This window comes from Chionomys nivalis, chromosome 7 (genome assembly GCF_950005125.1).
Source record: "Chionomys nivalis chromosome 7, mChiNiv1.1, whole genome shotgun sequence".
Taxonomy (NCBI): domain Eukaryota; kingdom Metazoa; phylum Chordata; class Mammalia; order Rodentia; family Cricetidae; genus Chionomys; species Chionomys nivalis.
In genome coordinates this window covers 7,681,592-7,707,539 of record NC_080092.1, presented here as the reverse complement: position 1 = coordinate 7,707,539, position 25,948 = coordinate 7,681,592, and the positions used below count along the sequence as shown (strand labels likewise).

At 43.3% G+C, this 25,948-nt stretch overlaps 1 protein-coding gene across 30 annotated transcripts in view; it reads left to right on the top strand.

Moving 5' to 3' along the window:
• Window positions 1-25,948, top strand: part of Rbfox1 (RNA binding fox-1 homolog 1) — a 1,523,799-nt gene that overhangs the window by 1,322,405 nt on the left and 175,446 nt on the right. For 26 of the 30 annotated variants that reach the window (XM_057774158.1, XM_057774153.1, XM_057774169.1 and 23 more), the window contains one exon: window positions 20,432-20,671. In XM_057774158.1, coding sequence (XP_057630141.1) covers window positions 20,432-20,671 — 240 coding nt within the window. Of the gene's footprint in view, window positions 1-13,601; window positions 13,739-20,431; window positions 20,672-25,948 lie in introns of those variants that run through there. The other 4 variants (XM_057774174.1, XM_057774156.1, XM_057774173.1 and 1 more) reach the window with 1 other exon arrangement.

Here is a 25,948-nt window from a genome sequence, read left to right as displayed (position 1 = left end):
AAAAAGCTCTGTGTGGGAACACATGGCTGGAATAGCAGCACTATACTTGCAAAGGCCAAAGGGGGGGTGTCAGGTATTTTAGTATCAGTTTCTAACTTATCTTTAGAGGTAAGATCACTAACTGAACCTGGGGCTTATCAGCTGGGCTAGGCAGACTCCAAAGACCCTCCTGCACCCATCTCCTCAATTCTTGGTTTGTAGGAGAGAGTATTAGCAGTCCAAGGGCATCTTCCATTATGTAATAAGTTTAAGGATAGTTTGAGATGCATGAAACCCTACCTCAAAAAACAAACAAATAAAAAACACCCTGAAGTCGAATGAGAAGCAAGGTTTATCCCAATAGGTGCAGCACAGGGATATTTCTGTCCTTCTTGCCAGTGGATCCTGGTAATCTGTTCCCAATCCCAGTGTGACATCGTGGGTGTGATGACTCAAACTGATTCTCTACTCCTTCACGATGCTCCTTTCCACCATGGCTGAATTTTGATAAATCTTTTATATTCTGGAAATTTTTCTTTACTTAGTGTACCTTGTCATCCAAATTATTTCCTTGTTTAAATAAAGCAGCAACAAGAGTAAGGATTACGTGATTATTTGACACACACATTTACCAAACGCTTGATTTATTTTAAGTAATTGTAAAGAATTTATGGGCATTACCTAATTCATTTTATGAACAGCCCAACAAAACCCATGCACCTAGTCACCCCATTTCTAGCGAGATCAGCTGAAGCATGGGGTAGGGCGCCACTTACATCATGGGTTTCAGTCAGCAGAATTCCAGACTCAAGCCATTGGCTTTCCACTCTTCAGGAAAATGCCTTTCTTCCTTCCCACTGCATTTCAGGAACGTGATTATCCTTTCTTTAACACCTTGCCCAAGGAATAATTTGCTTGAAAATCAGGAGAATCTCTTTAAAATAGTCCATGTAAATTGGCTTGGACTCTTTTTAACTTTGAGGTACTAGAAATGGAACTCACAGTATTGTATGTGCTAAGTTATTGCTCTGATACTGGGCTACATTCCCAGTCTTTCCATTATTGGTCAGGGTCTCCATACAGAGGGCAGACCAATATGAATATCCCAGAGAGGTTCAGCAGCATATATGATGGAGATATGCCTGGCTGTGTTTCTGTTCTAGACTCAGAATGTACTAATGGCATGCCAGTGAATGAATCAACCCTTCATTCTGAACCTCAGCCTCCTCATCTTTTAAATGGGGTGGCAACCTCCACTTCTGAGCATCTAAAAGCATTCAGGGAGATGAAAGCCATTTGGGGACACAGGGCTTTGTAAAGGATGACCACTCTTACCAGAACACTCATTTCTCTATTTCCTGCCTATATCATGTATTTAAGCACTAGTTTATATTATGTTGGAAGTATACCCTTGAACAGATTTAAGTCTCAACAAAAAAGCTTTTAATAATAATATGTATTTTATAACATTCTGTATCTTTAGTGATCACATAAGGAAAGATTATAAACTGGATGAGGTAAGAGACAACTGTCATCACAGTTATCAAAGAGCTCAAAAGAGGAGGATAGCTTGGACCTTGAGCAATACAGGACCTTTGTATTTTTCAAAAGCAACCTTCAAAATACAAAATAACTTACTTCGTCAATCACTCTAATTTCTCCATCCTGCTTCAGGAGGAGAAACTCCTGGTATCCTACTGAAATAATTTCAAAATCAGAGTATACAGCATTGCACATAGAAAAGATGAGAAAGTTAGCATTCTTTGAACCAATGGTACCAGCTGAACCCCTGAGCCTCTCTGTCTGTTCTGTGCCCTTTCTTACCTGGACCACCACAGCCATCTTTGATGCCCTATGTGTGACTGCAGCCTTCTTGTCTAGTCCGTGGTCACTTTACACCCAGCTGACTTCCTAAGACACAAGCCCGATTTCCATCTCTGGTGCTTTTCCAAGACCTCCCATTAAAGCATCAAATGCAAACTACTTGCTCTTATTTATTCAGCTTTTCTTCATGTATTCAACTTTGATTTTTATTTTTAGTGCATGCTAAGTTTCTATCACACATGCACATATATACTGTTCATAAAGTCACATTCCCTGTATTCTTTTGTGTTCTGGTATCAATATGCTTGCTTTCCCCTTCATTGGATCTCTTCTAATCCACTTATATTTCTCAAGATTCATCTCAAGAGAGCCTTCATGAGCCATTTTGTACTTTTTATCTCTAGATTCAGAGGCTTTCCTTCTGCTGCTAAATACTTTGTGCTTTCAGACTCTGTGACACTTGGATCAGCAATCTTTCTGTATCTCTCTATACTCAGATTTAAATGTCAATTTAAAGGACACTTTTTCTCATTGCTGAATGCATATTGTTGTGCATTGGCATCGCCACCATAAACAAAGCTATAATTATTATAAGTATTACTTTATTGAGAAATATATATTTAATGATTGAATAAATGAATGGATGGATAAATGATAAATGGGTGAATTGGTAGATGGATGATGGATGAATGGGTTGATGAATGAAGTAACGGATGGGCAGATGCATGGATTCATGGCATGCTAACATCTATCTATATGGTTTAAATAAAGAAATTGATTCTTTCTGATCCAATTCCATTGCTGGCCTCATAGAGTAAGATGTGACTCCAAGTGTCTCCTGATGCCTTAAGCAGCCTGCATACTGGAGTGTGTTCAAGGGCACTTCTCTGACCTTATGCACAGGGAAGGTATGTATTCTGCAGTGTATGTTTCCTCTTTTCAGAAAGATGCCCACTATGAACATTAGTCAGTTGATTTACCCCAGATTTACAACAAGCTTTTAAAAGCCTTTGCCTCTCTTGTCCCAGTTAGGTACTTTAGACACGTTCTCAGAGACTTGGGAGCTTTGTCAGATCCAGTAAAGGAAAAGTAGCTTTATGATTGCAGAGGACTTCTATGAAAGCTGTCTTGGGGGCAGAATCTGTCAGAAAAAAAAAAAACAAACAGGATTTTTAGGATAACAAGTGGGCTAGGGTGGAAACCCAGCCTCGCTGGATGTATCTCCATGGAAGCATCTGCAAAGATGCTCATCTTTGGTAACAAGATGGCAAGTGGCTATCTTGAGAAGCCAGGCCTTCACATTTCAGTGGTCTGAGTTTGATCTCAGCTCTGATAGTAGACTTGCCAATGACGAGTCCAGAGAGAACTTATGGCATCTACACCAGTGGAAATTCCAGCCATGCCCAAGGGCAAAGGAATGGAGGTGGGAGAGGTGTAGTTCAGTGATAAACACTAATGGAAAGCCCCGGCACTAAGGGAAGAATGGAAAATGGCAATGCGGCGAAGGTGGGAAGAAAGGAGGGAGATAAAATGAGGCTTGAGTCACAAGGGTAGGTTTTAAGACTATGTTCTAGTAACCACATTAAGTCAAGTAAAGCAGAAATAACGACATTTAACTTTAGTGTTTTATGCAATCCAATATAGCTTCCTATGTAGCTAAGAATATTTTCTTTAGCCTCATCTATGTAACTGTTGTCATTGCAACACATGATCAAAATAAACACTTTAGGACTGGTTTGCCTTATCTTCATGGCACAGTCACTGCATTCTTCATGCAGTTTACACACAGAGCACCCCTGAGTTCAGACCAGCTCCATCTGAGCCATCTGATGCCCCTGCACAGCTAGTTATCACTGCATAAGCACAGAGCTGCACACTTGAACAGATCTCACCGTCTGAAGCTCTGCAGCTTGCAGAACAGCGTCCATTTTCCAGAGAGCAAATGAGGTCATGTTGAAACCACCCTATACCCTGATCTGCTTCTCCAAAGTGTAACCAAGAGTCTGGCAGCTTCGTTAACTGAGTCACATGATTGTTTTGTTTCTATTATGAAACTTAAGTGTCATGAAGTTTAGAGTGATTTCATTTAGCTTTTTGTCCAGAAGGTAGCACATAGGAGATGTGCTAGTGTTCAAAGTCTGCCAAAACAAAGGATCACAAATTGTGAGGTTTCAACAACAAAAGTCTATTGTGCCATGGTGTTGCAAGTCAGAAACCAGAAATCAAGATGTTGGCTATACTGTTTCCTTGAGAACTACAAGGAAAAATCTCTGGTGTCTCTCTTGCAGCTTCCTGTTGTTTACTGACATGGTCTAGTTTGTATAAGCATCACCCTTGCCTCTGCCTTCATCTACATCCATCTTTATCCTTAGGTGTGCCTCTATGTCCAAATAGCTCCATTGCATAGGATACAGTTGCATAGGGATAGGGAGTAGTTTTGTTGCCATGAGAACATGCATTCATCTTCAGGAAGAACGTAAGAAGCCGAACACAGTGACATACATGTATGATCCTAGGACAAGGAAGGTAGAAGTAGGAGAATCCCTAGTGCTTTTTGACCAGCCAGTCTAGCCAATTTGGGAACCTCCAGTTCAGTGAGAAACTGTCTAAATACAAAACAAAGATGGAGAAGGAAGGAAGAAAGGAAACACCCAAAGTTTTGCTCTGGTCACCACATGCACTGGTATACATACACACACACACACACAAACACACATGTACATGAACATACATTCACATGCATGCACACACAGAGATACAGTTGTTTTGGACACCCATGCACTCCTTATTCTTGGATGATCCCAGCCTAACCACTACTGCAACAGACCTGGTCCCAACATCAATGTGTCATTTTGAATGTAAAACACTTTAGCCTATAAGAAAAAGCTTGATGAGTTTAAGTCAAGTGGGTGAACATAGAATAGCTGAATATAAAGAGGATGGCTCAGCTACACAGAGAGGTCCCAGGGTTATTCCATCCATCCTGAAGATAGACATACTGGAAATCAAATGAGACAAACCATCCAGGACAGAGAAACAAGGCTGCCCGTGGACAGAATGCACCATGCAAACACACACTGCTCTAACAGGGTGGCAAATGTTACTGTTGTTCTCTGATGGCTTGGAATTGAATTACATTTCCATTGGCCTCTGTTTTCTTAGGCATTGTGGGCTCCGAATTCTTAAACCCGCTAACTAGAATGTCACTGTAGGTTACACAGTATGGTTTGCCTAGACTCTTGATCTGCTAACATCCGAACAAAATTGTTCACTTCTGGGCTGCCTCCATCTTCTCTGCCAAAACCACAAGCCTTTTCTAAATTTGTAGAAATACCTGGCTTCCTTTGGATTTGCCTTGATTTCGTACAAAACCTTTTCTCCCTTAAGTCAGTGCAGCCCCGTGCTCCTCAGCTTCTGCCGCCCACCCATCTCAGTGTTCCAACAGGCAGGTGTCCTCAAAAGACCACATACCCTCAGCTGTAGAAGAACAGTACTGATGCCCTGATCAACCCTGTGTGAATCATCAGCATGTTTCCAATCTTGAGTGGTACTTTGGCGTGTACGTGGGATTTCAGAGCTACTGAAGGAGGGGCAGAATTCATTACAGGACTTAGGAAGATGAAGCCCATTTCTTTAGGCCCTTTAAGCATATTTATAAGTAGTGAACTGGACACATGCTCTGGCTGAGTAGTGGAGTGCTTCTGCAAGGGCCTGGGTTCACACTTACTACTGAAAAGAAGAAGAAAAGAATAATAGTGGGGGCTTTAATTACCGGCATGCATATGCTCAGCTGTGTTTTATTGAGTGTGGAAAACCATGAGGTTTTAGTCCCCTTTGGTTCTGAGTAGATGCCTAGCGCTCTGTGTTTCACCTCATAATGTTCTTGTTCAGCTTTCTTACTCCCCTACTCCCCGTATGAAAGTTACTAGGAGAGTGAATGGGACCCAAAATGTATCAGGATGTGAAAACCTATTGCAATTGCTATTCTGGTTGGGTGATGTAGATAGAGAACTTAGGAAGCCTTGGACATAGTCAGGAAGTACCTAGAGTTAGTTCACCATCAAGCTCCAGCAACATGTGTAAATTGCCTGGCCTTTGTGACTTTAGTGAATGAGCTGCTCTTGACTGTTTCTCTTAAATGGACGTGCAAGACGCCTTCTACCCACCTCCCAATTCCGATATTGCATGTGTTGCTCAGGCAGGAAGATCAGGTGGAGGTGCTCCCAGGAACCTTCCGTGCTACCTTTGGCTGAGATGTTATGAGAGTACCAATGAAGAAATAAATACACCCCTGGAGACATGAATAGCCCCCATCCTCCATAATTAAACTGAAGAACTGTCTCCTCTTTATTTCATGGTCAAGCATTTGGGTTGTTTTCCATGAGAATGCAGCATCAAGAAGTTGGTCGTATGCTCAGATCTCTTGCCCTTTCCTTCTTCGTTACTGTGACTGGCTTTCCCATAGGAAGCGTCATGGTCGCATCTCCTCTAGTGTGCTATCCTGTGCCCATAGTGTTCTGTAAGACAGACGTGGACCCCTGCCTTTAAACAGTAGTTTACTGTCGGTCCCGCATGTCAGAGGATAATCTGAATACCCCCTTTGCTTTCCTTCCATTCATCCTGTCACTCCACATGTGGGTGTATTACCCCATTTTAACATCGTATCCACCTTCCGTTTACTGTTCTGTCTGACTGTTTCATCCCCGTACTATTTATTGCTAACTCCAAGCTTAGACATCAGCTCTCTCCAAGGGCATTCTTGACTCTTTCAGCTGTTTTCTTTCCTCCTCTCAAGACGTGTATCCCATTGTACAGAAAATTCCAAATTTATCTCTGGGTTCTGGTCTGCCTGGATCTTTGGGCTGTCTGGGCCATGGTTTTCTAGTTCGCTGTATCCCATGGCTACACCTGGGAAGATGTGGAGCACCGAGCTGCTGAAAAGGGCTGAGTGGAGTCCGCCTTGCTTTTTGACTCGGTCGTAGCCCTCACTTCCTGGCAGTCTCTCCTGCTTTTATTTCTTCTATGTCTGACAATAATTCATTTTATGACAGCCATTTTTTCCTAGCTGGCAAACTATTAGAGGCAAAAACTTATGCAATGCACAGTGAAAGACAAGGTCATACTTTATCATCTTTGCCTGTTGCCATAACTAGATTAGACACTTTTCTACAAGTGAGGTGAATACCAGCCAATTGATATTTATCATGTCAAACACCTTGATTACAAACTGTAGGTGAACAAGAGGGAAATAGAAAAGATCCCTAGGACAAGCACCCACCCTTATATAGTTTTTGAGAGCCCTTTAAATATCCCTGGTACAAAATTGGGTTATTTAAAATACAAACATATTTTGCTTTATATACTCCGTATAGATAGAATAGGAGTGGTGGATTGCCTTAATCTTCCAAGGTTAACAAAGCACATTGGAAGAGGCAACTTAAAGGGGAAAGGGTTCATTTTTTCTTACAGCTTGAGGTTACAGTTTATCTTGGTGCGGAAGGCCTGGAGGCAGGAGGGTGAAGCATCTGGTCACGTGGCATCTGCAGTCAGGAACCAAAGGAAGATGAATGCTGGTGCTCAGCTCACTTTCTGCTTTTTATTGAATGAGCTTTGGCCCGTGGAAAGATGTTGCTACATTTAAACTGGGTCTATCCACCTTAGATAGCCAAAACTAGACAATCCTTCACAGATATGTGCATAAATTTGTTTCCATGGGGGATTCTAGATCCCCAATCGTTTGATAATTGAGACTCACCATTACCAAGGTGTTTGTTGAGTCTTAACTGGGTCATATTTCATGAAAACCGCATAATAATTGGCTGTGTTTATGTATCCAGCTTTGTGAAGGGCTTGAAGATGAAGATGATATGCTGATTGATCCATGGCTATGTGACATATACTTTCTTGATGGGTAGAAAAATTTGCAGTGCATGATATGAACAACTATATCTGAAAGGAGCCATGTATTTCATTGTATTTGCAATGTCTGTTTTATCCTTTGATGAAACAACTCATTATCCATTTCATAATCCCAATAGGGATAAGGTATATTTAAGCAGTGTGACTTAAGGTCTCAACTATCCCAATCTGGAGATAGATATGTGATGATTTCTTGGTGACTTTATAGTCAATAGTACCCACAGTTGTGCCTTCATCATCCTAGGCTACTCGCTTTACCTCAATGCTGCCCTTCTGTCTTAATAAAAACTATATGTCACATCCACAAAATGTTATTTGCTACAAAAGTGTAGGTGACATAGTTGCTGTCCCAAATCATATCTTCAGGGTGACTATAAGCAAACTTCTGAAGGAGAAAGAATTCACTATGGTAGGATGAGCAATGGAAGAGGTCATTTCATCTTGAACAAGGAATTGGCACTGATGTTGAGGTGGTGGTAATGATGGGGGGGGTGGAGGCTGTGGTGGTAGAAGTGGGGTGGTGGCAGAGGTAGAGGGAGTGGAAATAAGTAGATTGTGAAATCTTTTTAAAACAGTGATGTTTTTTCTATCCAGGACAGAACACTTCTTACCAAATTATTATTCAAAGTACATTTATCAGTCCAGCAAGATGACTTAGCAGGTAAAAGCACTTGCTATGGAAGCCTGCTGATCAGAAACAAGTTTAAGGTGCTCCCCTGGAACCCAAAGGAAGGGAAAGAAGAGAATGAATCCACACTGTTTTCTTCTGACCAGCATGTGCACACCACGGCACACGTGCTCCCACAATCCACATATGCATACACTAATGATAACTGAATAAATATTTATAAATAGAATTTTTCTCTCCCTTCCCTTATGAAAACATTTTCTCCAATGTTTGTTTACAAAATTCTACTTCCTGTGTGTTCATCTGCCTTTGTGTCCACATGGCTATATTCATAATGGTGGCGGCCTGATGTACCTGTCACTCAGAGGTAGATGGTGATGGCATGAAGGAGCTGATGGCAGAATAGTCAGAGCAGCTGAACTTTCTGTGACATAAGTGTAGTAACATCCACAGTAGTGTAAAGGGATGATTGTGTCAACTCCTTTTCCTGGATCAGACAGTGTGTCAAAGTGGCGAGAAGGTTCCCAGAGAGCAGTGAGTGAAGGTTTGCAAGAACAACCTTCCTCAATTTTGCTTTAGAACTTTCTGTTTCTCTATACTAATTTGAAAATAAAGCATTCAAAATAATAATTGTTATAATGTTAAGCTCTGGGATCAGAATTATATTGGATCAAATGTTATCTTACACTTTTGCAGTGGCCTCGTGATAACTTGTGTGGTATCTATACAATTGAGGTAACGTTTGTACCCATACTATGGAACTGTGGGTTGCATCCAAAGAGTGACATTTTTAGATCATTTATGACAATGGCAAGCATATATATGGTGAAAAAAATCCTTCTAATTATATCATTACTAATGCTTTTAGCAGCATCACTGTCATCAGCAGCCTTATTAACTACCTGGAGTTCAAGATGGTAGGAATAAAATTCTATGACTTTTTGATAACCTCCAACTTTGCCTTGGATAATAGAGACATTTTCCTGGTTTTAAAAGTACCTTCGGTTGGGTAGTTCCAAAGCTATCCTTGAACATGCCATCCCTAGTCTGAGCACACAGAGGTCAGCTGTAGGTAACAGAGGGATGTGTGGGCGGAGTTTGGTTGTATCAACATAGATCATTAGCCTTAACTTCCATGTCGGAGAAGGGGTGGACTAAGACTGTTCACTCACAGAGCTCCTGGGAAAATAGTTAGCTATCGCATAGGGCAGTATTCAGTAGTTCACATAGGTAGCTTGTGGGTTATAGATAGATCCAGTGTGCACTCTATTTCTTTGGGACAAGACATCCCATAGTCCAATGTGGATCGTTGTTCACCAGCGCAGAGCAGTGGTGGGCAGTGCTGGCCAGGATCTAGGTACTCAATAGTCAGAGAACGTCTCTGTGCAGAGAGACAGAAGCAGGACTTACCTCTCAATCTAGTAAACATTTGAGTGTGCCTGCGTGTGTCTGTTCTTGTATGTATGTGTGCTTGTCACACCCTAAGAAAGCTTCAGGCAACAGGTATAAAAGCACAGAAGAGATTCTTAAACTCAGGGAACTTAACAGTTTGAGCCCAAGGCCTTCCTAGTAACCAAGATTACCGGACTGCCAGCTCCCTGGCTAAATAAGGTTTCTCCAGGCAAAGGCTGGGTCCCCTGTGCCCTGGGACAGTGGAGAGCAAGATGAGAACCCCTCCCTCCTAGGAGCTTAATGCTCATGGCTGGAGTTTCACTTCCCCATGACACCGCTAATCCTTTCCCCTTTGGAAATATCACCTCCGAAGCAACCTTTGCTGGGTTCTTGACTTGAGCAGAGTGCCATAAATATTTGATGATCGCTAACTTTTAAAAAGTGGAGAAAAACAACCTCTACATCGCCTTCTGTAACTCCAAATGGAAAACTCGGGCTGGAACATTTGGCAAACATGACACCTCATCTTTGCAAGTCTGCCGCCCACTCAGGCGGTTTGTGTTTCTGGGGCTGGTGTTTGTCAGCCGTGGCGAGATGGCTTCTGTCCTCTTGAGCTTCCAAGTAGAGGCTGGGGAAGCGAGATGAAAGAAATTGCTTTCCTTGGAGTCTGTGGTATGGATTATTGTTGTCTTTTTGCTGGTTTGCTGTGAACTCTTGACCCAAGGGCAGCATCCCAGCTCTCAGTTTAATAGGTGCTTTTGCACAAGCTGGGGAGTTTTTGCACAAGAATTAGGGGACTGAATTTCATATGTTGCCCAAGAGGAGGTTAGCTTTGGATTTTTTTTTTTTTTGACTACCTAAAAATGAAGCATAAAGGAGTCTGAAAGGCTGGATAACCTTTGCTTACTGATTTTCTGAGCATGAACACCTTTATGTCTCTTAAAAATGGGGCCCGCCAAATGTACATGTTGAGTTCAGATACCATGCGGTGATATAAGCAATGTTTTTGTTGAATAGTCTGTCATCAGTATTTTAAACAATGTATGGTTCACTTAATGCTCATGAAAAAAAAAATGGGCGTGGGCTGCTAGGGATTTGGCTCTGTAGGTAAAGTGCTATAGGTGCCCAAGGATAGGAGTTCAGATCCCAAACACCCACACAAACACTGGGGCTATAGGCACATGATCCACATCTGGCATTTGGTTGATCCCAGGGGCTTACTAGCCAGTGAATACAGCCAAAACAAGGAGCTGTAGGATAATGGGAGGTCCTATCTAACTAAGGTGGGGAACAAAAGAGGAAGATGCTTCTAACATAGACCTCTGATGTCTGCATCTCTCTATGAATGACCACACAAATGTCGGCATGATGCCCCCGTTCATAGGTTTCATAATACATGTTATCACACCCACAATTTGAAAGATGCAACCTTTCTTATCTTAGTACCGTGAAGCAGCATGTTTTGGGGAGACCCGTGACAGCGCTTGGCATGGGTCCCACCCTCTGCGGTTCTGAGGCATCAGCTTTGCTGCAGACCTTTGGGATTTGATGATTTGGAAAGAATCCCCTAGTTCCTGATGATTCCAGGACAGTGATTACTAGTTTGTTGATTGATTCTACCAGTAGTTCACTACTTTCTTTGGTTACTATGTTTAATAGTTATAGTTATGATTTTTGAGAATTCTCTTTATCATTCTCAAGGACTTGGTCCACATTGGACTCCCTGCTCCTTTCCTAGCTTAAAGGACAAAAGTTTGGCTTTGTAGTGGACAGTAAGAACAAGGAACCCTTGGCTATTGGCAGAAGTTGCTGAACTGTATATGGCAAGGCCAGACCTGGGTACTCTAGAGTAAGCAGTTCAGAGAGAATAGCCAGCATATCCTATAAGGCCCCTGAGTGCTGCTGGTTTAACCCTGATTTCTAGTGTATTGGCTTGGACCAGGGTATGGTAAGCAATGTAAGAATGAGAAGAATGATTTTTATCTTAGACTTTTCTTTTTAGTGCTAGATAACTAGGGACTTAAAAAACAAAGTTATCCATCATCAAGGGTTTTCCTGAATTAATGCACAAGAAAGACAGTAAGGTTGAAGTGTTCCAGGCTTTCTTGCCCCTCACCTCCTCCCTGATATAATTTTATTACAAGGGCAGTCACCTCAGAATCCCTGTCCACTTCCTCCATTCACACAGGAGCTCTTTCCACAGCCAGCAATGTCAGTACTAAGTAGCTATCCACACAGAGGTGCAGGGGACCCTTGAAACCACTCCTTTGATGAACAAGAAAGACATGGCCAAATATGACTGACATTGTTTTGACATTTCTCTCCGATTGTTCTGGTTTTAATAAACAAGGAAGAACCAAATATCTTCAGCTTTAAACAAAGGGTCTGGTTTGGATATTGAAGCTGGCTTTGAGGAAGGCTGCAGGAACGAATGTTTTAGACAACATTCATCTTTACTTATTGGAAGAAAAGATCAAACAATGAGACAGACAGAGACAGGAGAGGCAAAGACAGACAGAGACAGCAAGAGCCCTGTGCTGTTCCTCACACATGCATGGTCACTGGGCTTTGGAGTCCTGTGGGTTCCTTCACTGAGAGCATGTTGACACACTGAGTTCTTATCTAAGTTGTATGGGACAGGAACAGGGACCGTGTTGCAACTCGGGCCATTGCTTGGCATATGAGTAAAACATCTGATAATTTAATGTACCCCATGAGCCTCATTCTGGGCTCTTCTTTCCTTTATTTCAATTTGACTTTTAATGTTTAAAGTACTTTGCTCTTTACAATAATACACTGAGCTGTTTTCACAGAAGCCAGGGGAGGCATCCAGTGGCGGCAGCTCAACTCAGGAGTCTGCCCAGCAACCACTGGTGACCTTATCTTAGGATTAATTTATGATTAATCACACATTTGTATTATAAATATTTCACACGTTCTTCTGCTGTATTTGTGTGCATGTGTTTGTATATGGGCATGTGGATGACTGTGTATAGCATGCATATACATATGCTTGTGTGTGTAGAGGAACATGAGGGGGAGCTATACTTGGGCATGTGTGTGTTTATGCTCCCATGGTGTATACCATAAGACAACTTTAACTGTCATTGCTTGGGTATATTTCACCTTGTTTATTGAGGCAGATCTCTCATTAGCCTAGAAGTACACTGGCTAGGCATGAAACCAAGAAACCCAGAAACCCAGGGGTCTACCTGCCCCTGCCTCCATAGCACTAAGATTAAAAGCACCCACCACCATGTTGGGTTTTTGCTTTCTCTTTTGAACATGGTTTCCAGGGAAATAAAGCCCAGTCCTCATGCTTGCATGATGAGTGCTTTACTGGTCGTACAATCTCCCCAGCCCCATTATGGTAATTATGGCATTTTTTAATTTACCTGTGACTATCTCTTGATCTCTTTGAGCCTTCTTCATTCTCCTTCTATCGCTCTCCCTGTAGCCCCCAAACATTCCTCCTTCCTTTCTCAGAAAATGAAGTAAGATAGTAGCAAGCTCCCCAGTGGATTTTATAACTTTGCATATCATATATTTAGTTTAGTAATGAAAAATTCCAGCTCCAGGCTATGCATAGAATAGCGTTTCTAATGTTTTTCAAATAGCTATTAGTGTAGTGGAGCTGTGTGTGTGTGTGTGTGTGTGTGTGTGTGTTTTCCCTTCCACTACATAATCATTTGCTCAGTGGTGCACTCTGAAACCCAGAGCAGCAGCCAGAGGAGGAGCTAGCTGTGATTGATGGGCCAGGCCTCCCTTGCAGAAGAGTCCCATCTGGGGCTGGTTTTGGATGCAGTCAGATGTTGAGGGGGAGGTCAGCCAGGCAGCCTCAGCTCCCCCTCCACCAACACCCCGATCATTCTTACAGTGCCCAGCCTGTACACCCTTGCTCCTCATCGAGGCTGGCTTTAGGCAGATGCTCCGTGGTGTGGGATTAGAACAGCTGCTAAGTTTATGGAGGAGAGAGCATGCAGCATGGTGCAGCAGGTATTTTGAATTTTCACTTGAAACTGTGATTTGAATGGAGCAGAAGCATTTGCCTTGTGTTTTTCAGTGTTAAGCCTGGTATTTCTGGGAGACAATTTTCTTCTTGCATTATGCCCGGTGAAAGGACAGGAGTATTGTGGAGTGTGGTGTGTGTGTGTGTGTGTGTGTGTGTGAATATATACACGGGGGTGGGCAAAGAGGTGCTCTTTGCATGAATCTATGCTTGTCCTAGGACCAGCAGGTTAATGGTGTCATTTTGCATTTTTCCTCTTTGTTTTATTGCCCCTGGGGCATGATGTGTTTTAGCCCGGTTCGGCTCAGCACAAGAGGCTTTCTCTGAATGTGCAATTTCCTGCCAAAGAAGTAGATCAGAGCAGACCAGGTTGCTGAACTCAAGTAAAACAAACTGTCAGCCAGGCTGAAAGCTGCAAGCAGCCACTGGGGATAGGCGGGCTCCTCAAGAGCTTACCTCAGTGTGTGCTTGTCTTGTCGGGGGGGGGGGGGTAGTGTCTTGGGAACAGCAGGTGTTTTCCTTGACCGTGTGGACATGTGTAATCAGTAGGCTTATTAATTCTTGACAATTCCTGTATACTTCATTTTGAGAACTGGAGTAGTCCAGGAGAGGGACTTAGGGCAAGAAATAGGGGACAAAAGTACTCCAGAAAAAGGGGTTTGACTGTAAAAGCTGAAGAAAACACACACACGCACACACAAACATGTGCACACACATGCACATTCATACACACATAAGCACCTATACGTGCACACATGCACACTCACACACATACACACCCCTTTCTGCAGGAAAACACTTGGTTATTTTCCAGTCTCCCTTGGCAGCTATGCAGTCAGGCACCTTCCCTTCTCTTGCCACAGAAGGACTATGCTTGTTTTTCATTTAAAATGCGCTCTGCCTTAGTTTTCAAGGCCACATGTTTTGCAAAGTCAGCCTGGCTGCCACTGTTTGTTCTTGTGTTCCTCTAAGAAGAGCTCTACTAAACCACTCAGAGTGGTACCCAACTGAAAGGCTATCTGGGGCAGGGTGGAGAGGCAGAAAGGACAACAAGAGCAGGACTCATCTCCTGTGTCCACCCCAGAGATAGCATCGATTTTTTTCGGGTGCCTGTGTAAGGACTCTGTATCTGAGGCGTGGCTCTGAGTGTGTGCATACATGAAGCTAAATAGATTACACTGCCTGTCTTAAAATAGCAATAATATTCTCTCTATTTCATGCTTCAGTAAAACACTTAAATTGAAATGACTTTGGGGGATTTTTTTTTCCTTTAAGGAATAAGATTTGTTTGCATCTTAAAATCTCTTTGCTCTTAGTAAACAAGTGTAAGAAACCCCGTGGAGCATCCTGGACAACTCTGGACTCCATGTCATTGAGCAGCTTCTGACTTGATCTGGTTGATGGAGAAGTTTGATCTAGGAGGATAAGGAAATTTCCTCGACACTTACCCTGGGAGGCTCTATTTATTCCACGCTTCCACCCAGCTCTCCTCTTCAGCATCGTGGGTTTAAGACGCGAGAGATTCCGACCTCTTCCCACCTGCCCCCCCTTTCCTTATATTTAGCAGCACCCTAAGAATGTCTTGGCAGAGGAAACTGGGTGCGAAGTTTGCACAAGCTCTTGGAGTGCTCGGTTGGTGCTTGTGGGGGATCCTTGCGAAGCAGAATCACCTCCCCATAAAGGAGGGGCCCACACGAGCAGCCTGACTCTGCAGATATCCAGAGATCTCTTACCGTTCCATTTATTTAGGGGAAAGTGGAGGCATGGCACTTGCATAGAAGAGGCAGCTTCTTCCAATGAATTTCCACCCAGAACACTCTCAATATTTTACCTCTCACCATCACACACAGGAGAGCGACTTTAGCCTTCTAACCAGGATCTGGTTCACCTATCTGGAATTTGCTCTCACCTAAAGCAGAAAGGGTGCCCTTGCCATTCATGTAATTTTCTAAGGAAATTTATTTCAACCTAAGCTGAAAACCTAGGAGCATCACTAGGGAGGGAACAAAGACATCTCTCAAGTCATTTGAAGGTGAAAAATATTCCATAGGAAGTACAGTGTTCTTAATTAAATATTAGCTGTAATTAGCCGAAAGTGAAAATGTTGGGAATATTAATTAGGGTCTCTCTGGAGCAGCTGTCGGTGTTAATAAGTAGCTGTAGGGGGTCCTGCCAACATCTGTTTGAGACCTCCAGGTACAAGATACAATGCGGAGCCCCAGTGTACCTGAACAAGCTAGCTGTTGTCCACTTGATTCTCACCGAATTGGTCCTCAGAGCTTGACACCTTTGTCTGCCAGAGCAGCACAGATCTTGAAAGATTCTGCTGCTCTGACTCCAGGGACTTAGCTGGTCATGGCCTTTCGTATTCCAGGCTCTGGATACTCTGGAGATAGGCCTCAGACTTGAGCTGGCACTCAGGTTTCCCATACTGCTGTGCCACCAAGTATCCAGGGTCACCTTCTGCATCTGGCAAACAGAATCACTGGTATTCTGCATCCTGTACCTCAGCACCTGACTTCTCCATCGAAGGAGGCAAAATAAGTTTGAGTACCAAGATATATATTACAGAGAGGGGTGTGCAGTCATTTTACAAACTGAAATGACCTCTACAGCAGATAACTCTCTCACAAATGAAAGCAGAAATGGGTCTTAGTTCTGTTCCTTGCTTTCCCATAAATGGTCTGTGCCCTGGATCTTGCATGACTTTTTTTTCTCAGTTCTAAATGACCTGAGAAACATTTCTGACAGCTAAGTTAAGTAGACTAGGTAAGGGTCTAGTACATGCAAAGCAAGAACTCTTGACATCAGCGTCATTAGCCTTTGGGCCCCATGGCTAGTCCTTTGAGAGTTTGTGCATTGCTGGGATTTGGCAGGATCACTGGTGTCTAAGAACTAAATGTTAAGAGCACAGCCTTCCTAGGCTGTGACAGCCAAAAATGTCTCCTGTCATTGCCTTGAACTATTGACATTAAGTACTAAGCTGGAGGTGAAGGACGATGTTGCTCAGCTTGTCCTCTGAGCACCAATGAGTAAAAGGCATGCTCTGTGCCTTGTGGGTGTGTGTGGTGTCATTTGTATGTGTGTGTGTTGGGGGTGGCATCATGTGTATGTGTGTGTGTGTGTATGTCCATTTAGGTTTACAATCACAAATCTAATGAAGTGAAGAAAATTGCAGAAGAGAGAATCTAACTTATTCTTTTTTTTTTTTTTGGTTTTTCGAGACAGGGTTTCTCTGTGGTTTTGGAGCCTGTCCTGGAACTAGCTCTTGTAGACCAGGCTGGTCTCGAACTCACAGAGATCCGCCTGCCTCTGCCTCCCGAGTGCTGGGATTAAAGGCGTGCGCCACCACCGCCCGGCCGAATCTAACTTATTCTTTGTGCCATTCATCACCATTGCCGAGTCAAGGAGCAGCCAATGATTACCCCTCCTTTGCCGAGACTGAATATCTGCCCTTTCTTCTCCTCCTGTGTGGCTGTTAGACTCATCTCCTGCTCAAATTCTATGCACAATAGTGATTTCTTAGTTGGGTTCCCCATATCTGATGCTATTCTGCAATCGCTGCTGGAAAGATTTTCCTACACAGGTCCAGACAGTTTGGACTGTGAGGGTTGTGTGGTCTCTGTCACAACACACCAACTCTGTGCTTGTTATACAAAAGCAGCATAGGCAATTTGTTAAACAAATGAGCCCATTTATTGGATTATGTCCCAATGGAGCTTTATTAACAAAAATCAACAGTGGCGCAGGGTAGCTCTATTAGTTGTTTGCCAAGCCAGCCTCTATAGGCTAGGTTCTAGGGTCCTCCCAAAACAGAAAAGTACTTAGTTTCCATAATAAAACATCACAGGAGTGGTGTGCACACGTGCCTGCACGCGCACACACACATACACACACACACACACACACACGTCAGGTTGGGTCCTTTGGATCTTAAGGGACAGAAAGCCACCTTAAAGGAGACATGATCACTGAGCCTGAGGGTTCATATCTATAACCTCAGCTACTCATCAGACTGAGGTAGGAGAGTGGCAAGTTCAAGGTCTACCTGAATGACTTTGTGAAATGAAACCCTGTCTCAAAAATGGAAAGTCAAAGGAGAGAGGAAGGTACAGCTCAGGGCTTGAACATTTGATTATAATGCATGAGGCCCTGAGTTTCATCACTGTTACCACAAAAAAAAAAAAAAAAAAAAAAAAAAAAGGAAGCTGTTCTGGGGAAGTAAAATGCTGAATGGAGATAATGGTTCAAAAACTCCTTCATGGTGTCGGGCAGGGGTGATACAAGCCTTTAATCCCAGCACTCGGGAGGCAGAGGCAGGAGGATCTCTGTGAGTTTGAGGCCAGCCTGATCTACAAGAACTAGTTCCGGGACGGGCACCAAAGCTACAGAGAAACCCTGTCTTGGAAATCCCCCCCACCTCATGCACGGTTCTAGAAGATGTACCTTAGGTGGAATCTTCTCAAGAATGCGTAAGCACACGGGCATGTGGGCAAATGGTAACTGCAGAGGCACTGGGAGCTGACTGTCTCGAGCAGGTTCTTTCTCACCCTGTCCATGTGTATACAAACATCAGGTTGTGCCTGTTAAATGCCTACACTTCTATGTTAATGGTTGCTTAGGAAAGCTATTGAAAAAGAGAATATATATTCCCTTTTGTAAGTCAAACAGCACTGTTCCCAACTACCCGTGCAGTTAGCTTCAATCTTGACATGATGTCACCAAGCCCTGAGAGTTTCCTGTTTCACCCAGCTCCTTGGCACCATTTTGTTCTGTGTAACCACCTGCAGGCAATTCCCTTTCAATGGCACTCCTTAGCAGCCCCAGGCTTACACTATTTCTAAAGTTTTCAATTATTTCTGCGACTGTATCACAGTGAAAAGAAAGATGCTCAAATTCTATAACTCTGTCCTAGGCTGACAAGAACTCACTGGTATGACTAGGAAGAAAGCTGAAGAGTTAGCTAAATCAATGGCTCTAAGCCAATACTGTAATTGGCGACTGATTTCATGTGGATGACTCTGGTGATCGCTCAGAGACCACCAGGGACAGAGTATAGCCATTTCTGCACAGCATGAGCAGAGAGCCAGTGTCTACCAGAATGGAGCGTATCTTTGAAGAATTAAATATAGAATGTGAGTGCCAGTGGCAGTAACTGTCCTCTTCTGGGGTTTGATGCTCCTTTGTAGCCACCCAACTTCAGCCAGGGCTGACCTACTGCTGCCCCCAGTGCTATAGTAAAAGGGTCAGAACAGAAACAAGGATGCCCCTTTTCACCCCCAGTGAAACAGATATTGGATCTATTATGGAGGAAGAAAAAGCTGGTAAACATGCATTCCTTGTAAAAGTCTTTAAACGTATGCTAAGCTTCGGTCTAATGTGTGTGCCATCTTCAATGCCACACAGTTAAAATTCTTCTCTAACAAAAGCATGGGCTCTGTATGTGTGCCTTGCACAAGTGACTGTAGCAGAGGTTGAGGTCTCTTGGTAACACATACTGATGCTTGTGCCCTGCAGTTTTCACAGGAGGATCAAGTCACATGTAACTGTCCACAGAAAATGGGAGAGGCCACTAATTGCTGAGTTTAATTGCCTTTCTTTCTTCCTTCCTTCCTTTCCTTCCTTCTCGCCCTCCTTCTGCCCCCCTCCTCCACTTTCTTTCTTTTTGACTGTACAGTTTTATCTCTGGAGACTATGAAGTTTCAGACCTCTGGACTACAGCTTCTTATGTGTTCTGCATATGTGTGTGCAGAGTGTGTGAAGGAAGTAGCAGTTATGGGGGTGGAAGTGAAGGGAGGGAGATGTTTCCAGAAATGGAAACATTTGAATTCAGGGTTTTTTTTTTAATTCTTTTGACTTGACTGTAATTACCATACCGCATGTTTAGGCTATAACTGAAGGGTGAATTGTTATATAATGCCCTGAAAAAAAATATATATATATATATCTTAAAGAACAGGATGGGGGGCATTGATTAATGAGATTTAAAAGTTATACCCAGTATATAAAAGGGGGAAAGAAAGACTATCACAAGAGATCTCTAAATTAAGACTTAAATTTTCCTTTTATCACAGATATGCACACAATACCACATTCACACACACACACACACACACACACACACACCAGCAAGATCGTTACCAGGGCCCTTCCAAAGCACTAATAATTGAAGAAGTCCAAATGTTTCTCTCAAGTACACACTCAAGCAGTTTGGTTGTTCTTGGCACTGTATCAAATTGGAACTCCACTGTTACCTTAGATAACACAAACCTCTTCCAAAATTGAGATGAAACAAAGAGAATTTGCCAGTGGTGGGAAGCCAGTGGTGGGTAGACCCTACAGTCTAATTCAATGATGGTACAGTTTCAGCCAGTAGTGGGCAGATCATACTGTCTCAGTCAGTGTTGGGCAGATCGTACTGTCTCAGCAAGTTAGATTGGACGTCTTGGGGAAAGTGATTTCATCCTTGTGTGTCTTGATCTTTTCCCTCTGTAGACTGAAAATAATGATGACCGCCATTTGCTCCTGAAGTTATCTGGGGTAGGCTCTCTTGGGCTGGGGGTCATCACTGGATCCAAGAAAGTATACTAGGATTTGAGTCCCTGGACTCTGGGGTACTGTTCTCTTTGCAGAGTACTAACAGTGTTCTCTTCCTCCCTCTCCTTTTCCTCCTCTCTCAGGGTAATCAGGAAGCAGCGGCCGCCCCCGACACAATGGCTCAGCCTTATGCCTCAGCCCAGTTCGCTCCACCTCAGAATGGCATCCCCGCAGAATACACGGCCCCTCATCCCCATCCCGCGCCAGAGTACACCGGTCAGACCACTGTCCCCGACCACACATTAAACCTGTATCCTCCTACACAGACGCACTCGGAGCAGAGCGCTGACACAAGCGCGCAGACCGTCTCCGGCACCGCCACAGTAAGTGGACTCTGCATCCTGGCCCTGGACAGGGTTGTCCTTGAGCCCCTGCCGCAGCCCTGCAGCTGCTAGCGGACCGTGTACCCGGTGTGCTGGGGATTTTTGTCAAACAAAGCAGCTCTGAATTTTTCCTTATACTACCAGCTTCCCAGAGATTTCCTTAGTGACTGAACATCCTTCCCTATTCGTTAGAGCATGTTTCAGTTTGCTGAATTTATTTGTAGCCGGGCGGGCACAGGCATCTATTTTCCTGTCTCTAAAGTGATGCGTTCTCCAGAACGCTATTAAAGCAGAATGCGTTCTTTAAAACCATTTCGTGGAAATGTGGGGGTCTGGAGATGGAGTTCTGAGACAGAGCACTTGTTTGTCATGTCCAGGTTCTTGGGCTTAGTCTCCAGCACTGAAAAACAAGCGACAGCAAAAAACACAACTTGGACACACAACTTAGACATAGCAAATTTATTCATTTTAAGTGTATGCTTTGCCGATTGTAGGCACATTTACGCATCTGTGTAACCATTGCCAAAATTTGATTTTAGAACACTTTTATTGACTTTAAAACAAAGCGTGGATCCGTTTGCAGGCCAGCCATATTCATTCTTGGGTGAGTGCATTTGAGACTCGTCTATAATATATCGATGTGTCCTTAGTTTGTGATGTGTTACCTGTTCATTGGATCATGTCAGCTAATCCAGGATGACCCGCAGCTTCCTGTGCGGTGAAAATGAGCTTGAACTTCTGATCCTACTCCTTGTACCTCTAAAGTGCTGGGGTTTCAGGGGTGCACTACCATGTCCAGTTTCTGCAGTGTTAAGAATGGAACCTGGGCTTGGTGCATGCTAGGCAGGCGCTCTTCCAGCTAAGCTATACCATCTAGCTGTAGTCTTAAGAGTTTGTTGCTGGCGCATAAGGAAGGGATAGATGTGAGAGAATATTAGTTGGGCAGGAAACCTGTTGGACCTTAAGAGTATAAACAGAAAGATGGAATTGCTGGGTTAGGATTAAGCAAACAATCAGAAAACAAAAGATACAGCTTTATCACCACCCTAGTGGAAACTAGTATACTGGGGTAGTAATCAAGCATGACTGTGGACTCCAATAACTGCATTGATATTAGATGATGCTCATCTGTGAACCACCTACAGTAATTAAGGATCCATAGACCTGTGTAAGCCACATTGGGGATACTCCTTCGGCAAGATCCCTTAGAGACACTGACACACACAAGGGCTAGCACGCATTTCACACTTTTCTGGTGTGAAGCAGTGCTGCCTCGCCTCTTCCTTCCACCCTCAGGATCCTGAAAACCCAGAATCCTGACACTTCATACACGTGTGTTGGGCACATGACACAATTGTCAAGTACAGGAAATTACTGGGTAATTTTGCGGCTTGGCTCTGTATCTATCTCTACTTTGAAGATACTAAAAGTAGCATATACTGTGAAACTTTCTATTGTCTCCACCTTTTATTGTTTCTATAAAATGTACATATCACTCATAATTAATGTCTGGTGTACAAAATTTGGAGGCATTTTACGTCATCTGTTGCAGACATCCCAACCATCTGGTTCTAGAACATTTCCATCTCCTCAGAAGCAAATTCCACACCCATCCCCCATTCTCTACCCCCTATCCTTTCATTCCTGTTTCTCCTGTAGGCTGACAGCCTCCAGTGTGCTTTCTAACCTGTTTAGATTTGCCTCTTATGGGCCTGTCTCACAATCAGAGTCCTATAATACAAGGCCTTTGGTGTCTGGCTTCTTTCATTGGGCTTAATCTTGCCAAGGTTCATTGACATTGGTATTCTGTTATGTGCAAAGGACACGAGTAAGTGATATATTCAACTGCTAAAGCCCTCCGGGGTCCTTCTTCCTATTCGGTATCACCCCTTGATATTGGCTGGCCTGCTTTGGGGATGTGTACTTTCGATTGGTTTCCTGGCTTAGCCAGGTTGTGAGGTGGTCATGTTGACCAAGAGGTGGTAGCTAGGGATGCAGCATGGAAAACACAAATAGTTGCCCACAGATAAACAACTTGTAGTGAATCAGTCCAATGGACTAGTACTCAGCAATGCAGAGAGTGGAGCTACTTATGCTTGTAACAGTGTGGAGGACCTGAAAGTAACAGAAAATAGGCAAAGGGAGAACAGGGGATGCCTGTTTGTCATGTTTATAGTTTTGTGACAATCAGGGATTGTAGGGCCTGGGTACATTTTTCTGGAACTTACAAAATTCTGAAATGACAATAATTTTTAAGACAATAATAATTAATAATGACAATATTATTTAGTAATAACTCTGAGATGGTGAGGGTTAGAATAAGAGGAGCTACTGAATGACAGAAATTGGGTATCGATTATAAAGAGAACCAGGAGACCCTGGGAACCCAGGGCCTGAACTCTACATTGCTGACTTGGCAGTCCAGGTGTCAGTGAAGGCCTAGAAGAATGACTTGTTTGGGGGAGGGAGGACAGTGGTAGAAAGAAACACTAGGAGGGTCAGAGGTCAAGTACAGCATAGAATAGAGGGTGAAAAGACAATGCAGGAAGGCCATGAGCCAAAACTGAATGGAGAGAGGAGTGAAAAGACTGGGAGTCGGAAATCAAGGCGCCAGGGAGAGGGCTTCGCACATCTTAAGCGATGGGGACGATGAGAAAAGAAGAAAGATAACAGTAGAGGTGGAAAAATACACAAAGAGTTCATAGGCTGGTTGATTTGAGTTCACTATTTAAGACAAGGGAAAGATATCTCTAAGGGACCCAGAAGACAAGACCTAAGACAAAGAAAAGGTACATGGGGGAGGGGCAAAGCATGCTTGAAAGAGAAAGGAAAGAAATGAGGCTGTATTCACATTGGAGAGAGCAGGCATAACAGGAAAGAGGAAACTAATGCTTTTGCAACTTTTTGAATGCATAATGTGCATACAATATACATGTCTGGAAAGTGCACGCTTGATTCATCTGTACCGGTGAACATATGCATAGAACTTTAACCAATATTAAAAGTAATGAAAATATAATCACCTGTAATTTTTCCTACCCCTCTGTTACCCTCATGTTTTTATTCTTGGCCTCATCACTACGCATCTAACTGGCCCCTCCCCCTCTACATACTTAGCTTTCAGTGTGCCTATCAGTGTAGTCAACATTGGGTGCTCAGGTTTTCTGCTGATGGTCACACTGTCTTTCATTTTTTCCCCACGAAGATGGTTGTATAAGTGGCTCACTTCTTTGTATTGCTGAATACCACTCCATCGCATGGACATCCCTCAGCTTGCTTCTTCATTGACTTATGCACAGATATCTAGGTTGCTCTCCATGTAAGCTCACAGAAAAGGAAATGAATGTGAACACACATGAGCATATCAATTTCCACAAAGAAGAGGTGGAAGAACAGGTGTGCTAGAAGCAGAGAAACCTTGATTCCAAAGCAGAAACTGAGGCAGGCACTTTCTTAAGACCTTCATTTTCTTAATCTGTATTACCTTCATTTTCCACTCTAACAAAAGGGTGGTGTTTGGAAAGGAGGATGTGATTCTGAATTTGGGAAAATGTGCCAGGAATACAATGCTGAAAATTCTTAGAATATTTGAAGGCAGGGAATTTCCGAGTTTAGAGAACATGCTTATGGGGTGGGCTGGTCATTGCTTTGTCTACTCTGATCACAAGTAATTGATACTCACTATGGGAGAGGGGGTGATCGAAGAAAGACACCGTCCTTTCTGCTGCAGACAATCATGTGCAGATTTGCTCCTCTCTTTGGCCAAAAAGGAAGACACTTGATGTGTCTGGGTATATGCCCATGCGGAGGGCACAGGAGGACTTGAATGTCCTCTATCGCTGTCCACCCTAGTCTCTTGAGACAGAGTCTATCTCTGGACCTGGAGCTCACTGTCTTCTCAGCTATGCTGGCAGACCACCAAGGGCCAGCTGCACTGCACCTGTCTTGGAGGCACACTGTGGTCACACCTGACTATTGTACATGCAGGCTGGGAGCAGAGCCCAGGTCCCCAGGCTTATGCACGCATGCTCTTGCCTGCCAATCCTTCTTTCTACCTTCATATCTCCTTCTGAATCATATTTTTTTTTCTAATCTGAACTTGTCTATGACATGTTTACTTTCAAATTGTCTCCATTTCCCTACATCTTGATGGAATTGTTTTCTCTTTCTCTCAAGTTCTATATTTTGTATGGAAGGAACTAGACTTCAAAGTGGGTCAAAAAGATGGTTCTCTCACTGATACATACAGTCTTATATTAGCAAGAAGTTACTGTTGAGCAGAGCCTGTAGCCCAGTTCTATAGCATGTGCTTAACATGAACCATGGGGCGGGGGAGAAAAGGTTAATGCTGGGGGAACAGCTAGGCTCTTCCTCATATACAGTGTTACTCCTGGAATAACCATCCTTTGGCATATCTATCTATGGCATTTTAAGGACATTGTGGAGGCCATGCTTTCTTGGAGAAACCGAATGGTTCAGGGTAAAAGAAAACACCCATCCATATGGTGGCCTCCAAGAACATCTAATATATGCACATGACTTCACACAAATTGCAGGATCTCAAAAGGGAGGCAGTGTGCAACCCTGAGCTCCCAAGCAGACCTAAGTAAGGCATGGGCAGAAAAGCCAGCCCCAGGGCCTGAGACATCTCCCTGCAGGATGTTTTCTGCTGAGTTTCTATTTTGTGTACAGTTCCAAACATATCGCAGCTCACAGTGCTGACAGAGCCTTTGCTGTGTTCTTCCCGGATACTGTTTCTCATGAGGTATTTTACTCTTGACATATTATAATTAGAGACTTGTGAGTGGAGAATTCTCCGAGTGTCTCCAATGGCAGCTTGACTTCTATTTTTAACACGTGTTCTGCAGTCTGCCTAAATCTCCTACACTTTCTCCCTCCCTCTGAACTCTGCTGGGAAAAAGAACACGGGTCCCTGAACAGTCTCCAGCCTGCACTTGCTGACAGGGAGAGGAACCACCTAAGAAGCCTTTGGTTTCTAGTGGCAGTGTTAGTGGTGTCCCCGGATCCTTTTAATACTATCAGGCAGATGAGAGATGAGGTGATAAGGCCTTACTCCTGATCTTTTATGCAGTGAGTCTAGATCTGGGAATGACATCTATAAACAAAAATGAAATCCTGCTTAACAAATATCTTATTTTTTTCACAATTAAAATTTAGGCTTAAAAAGTCAAACATTAACTGCATTTTTTCTTTCTGCTGAAGAAAATTCCCAACCTGTCTGTGTACCACATTTTCTTTTCCATTCTTCTAAGCTGG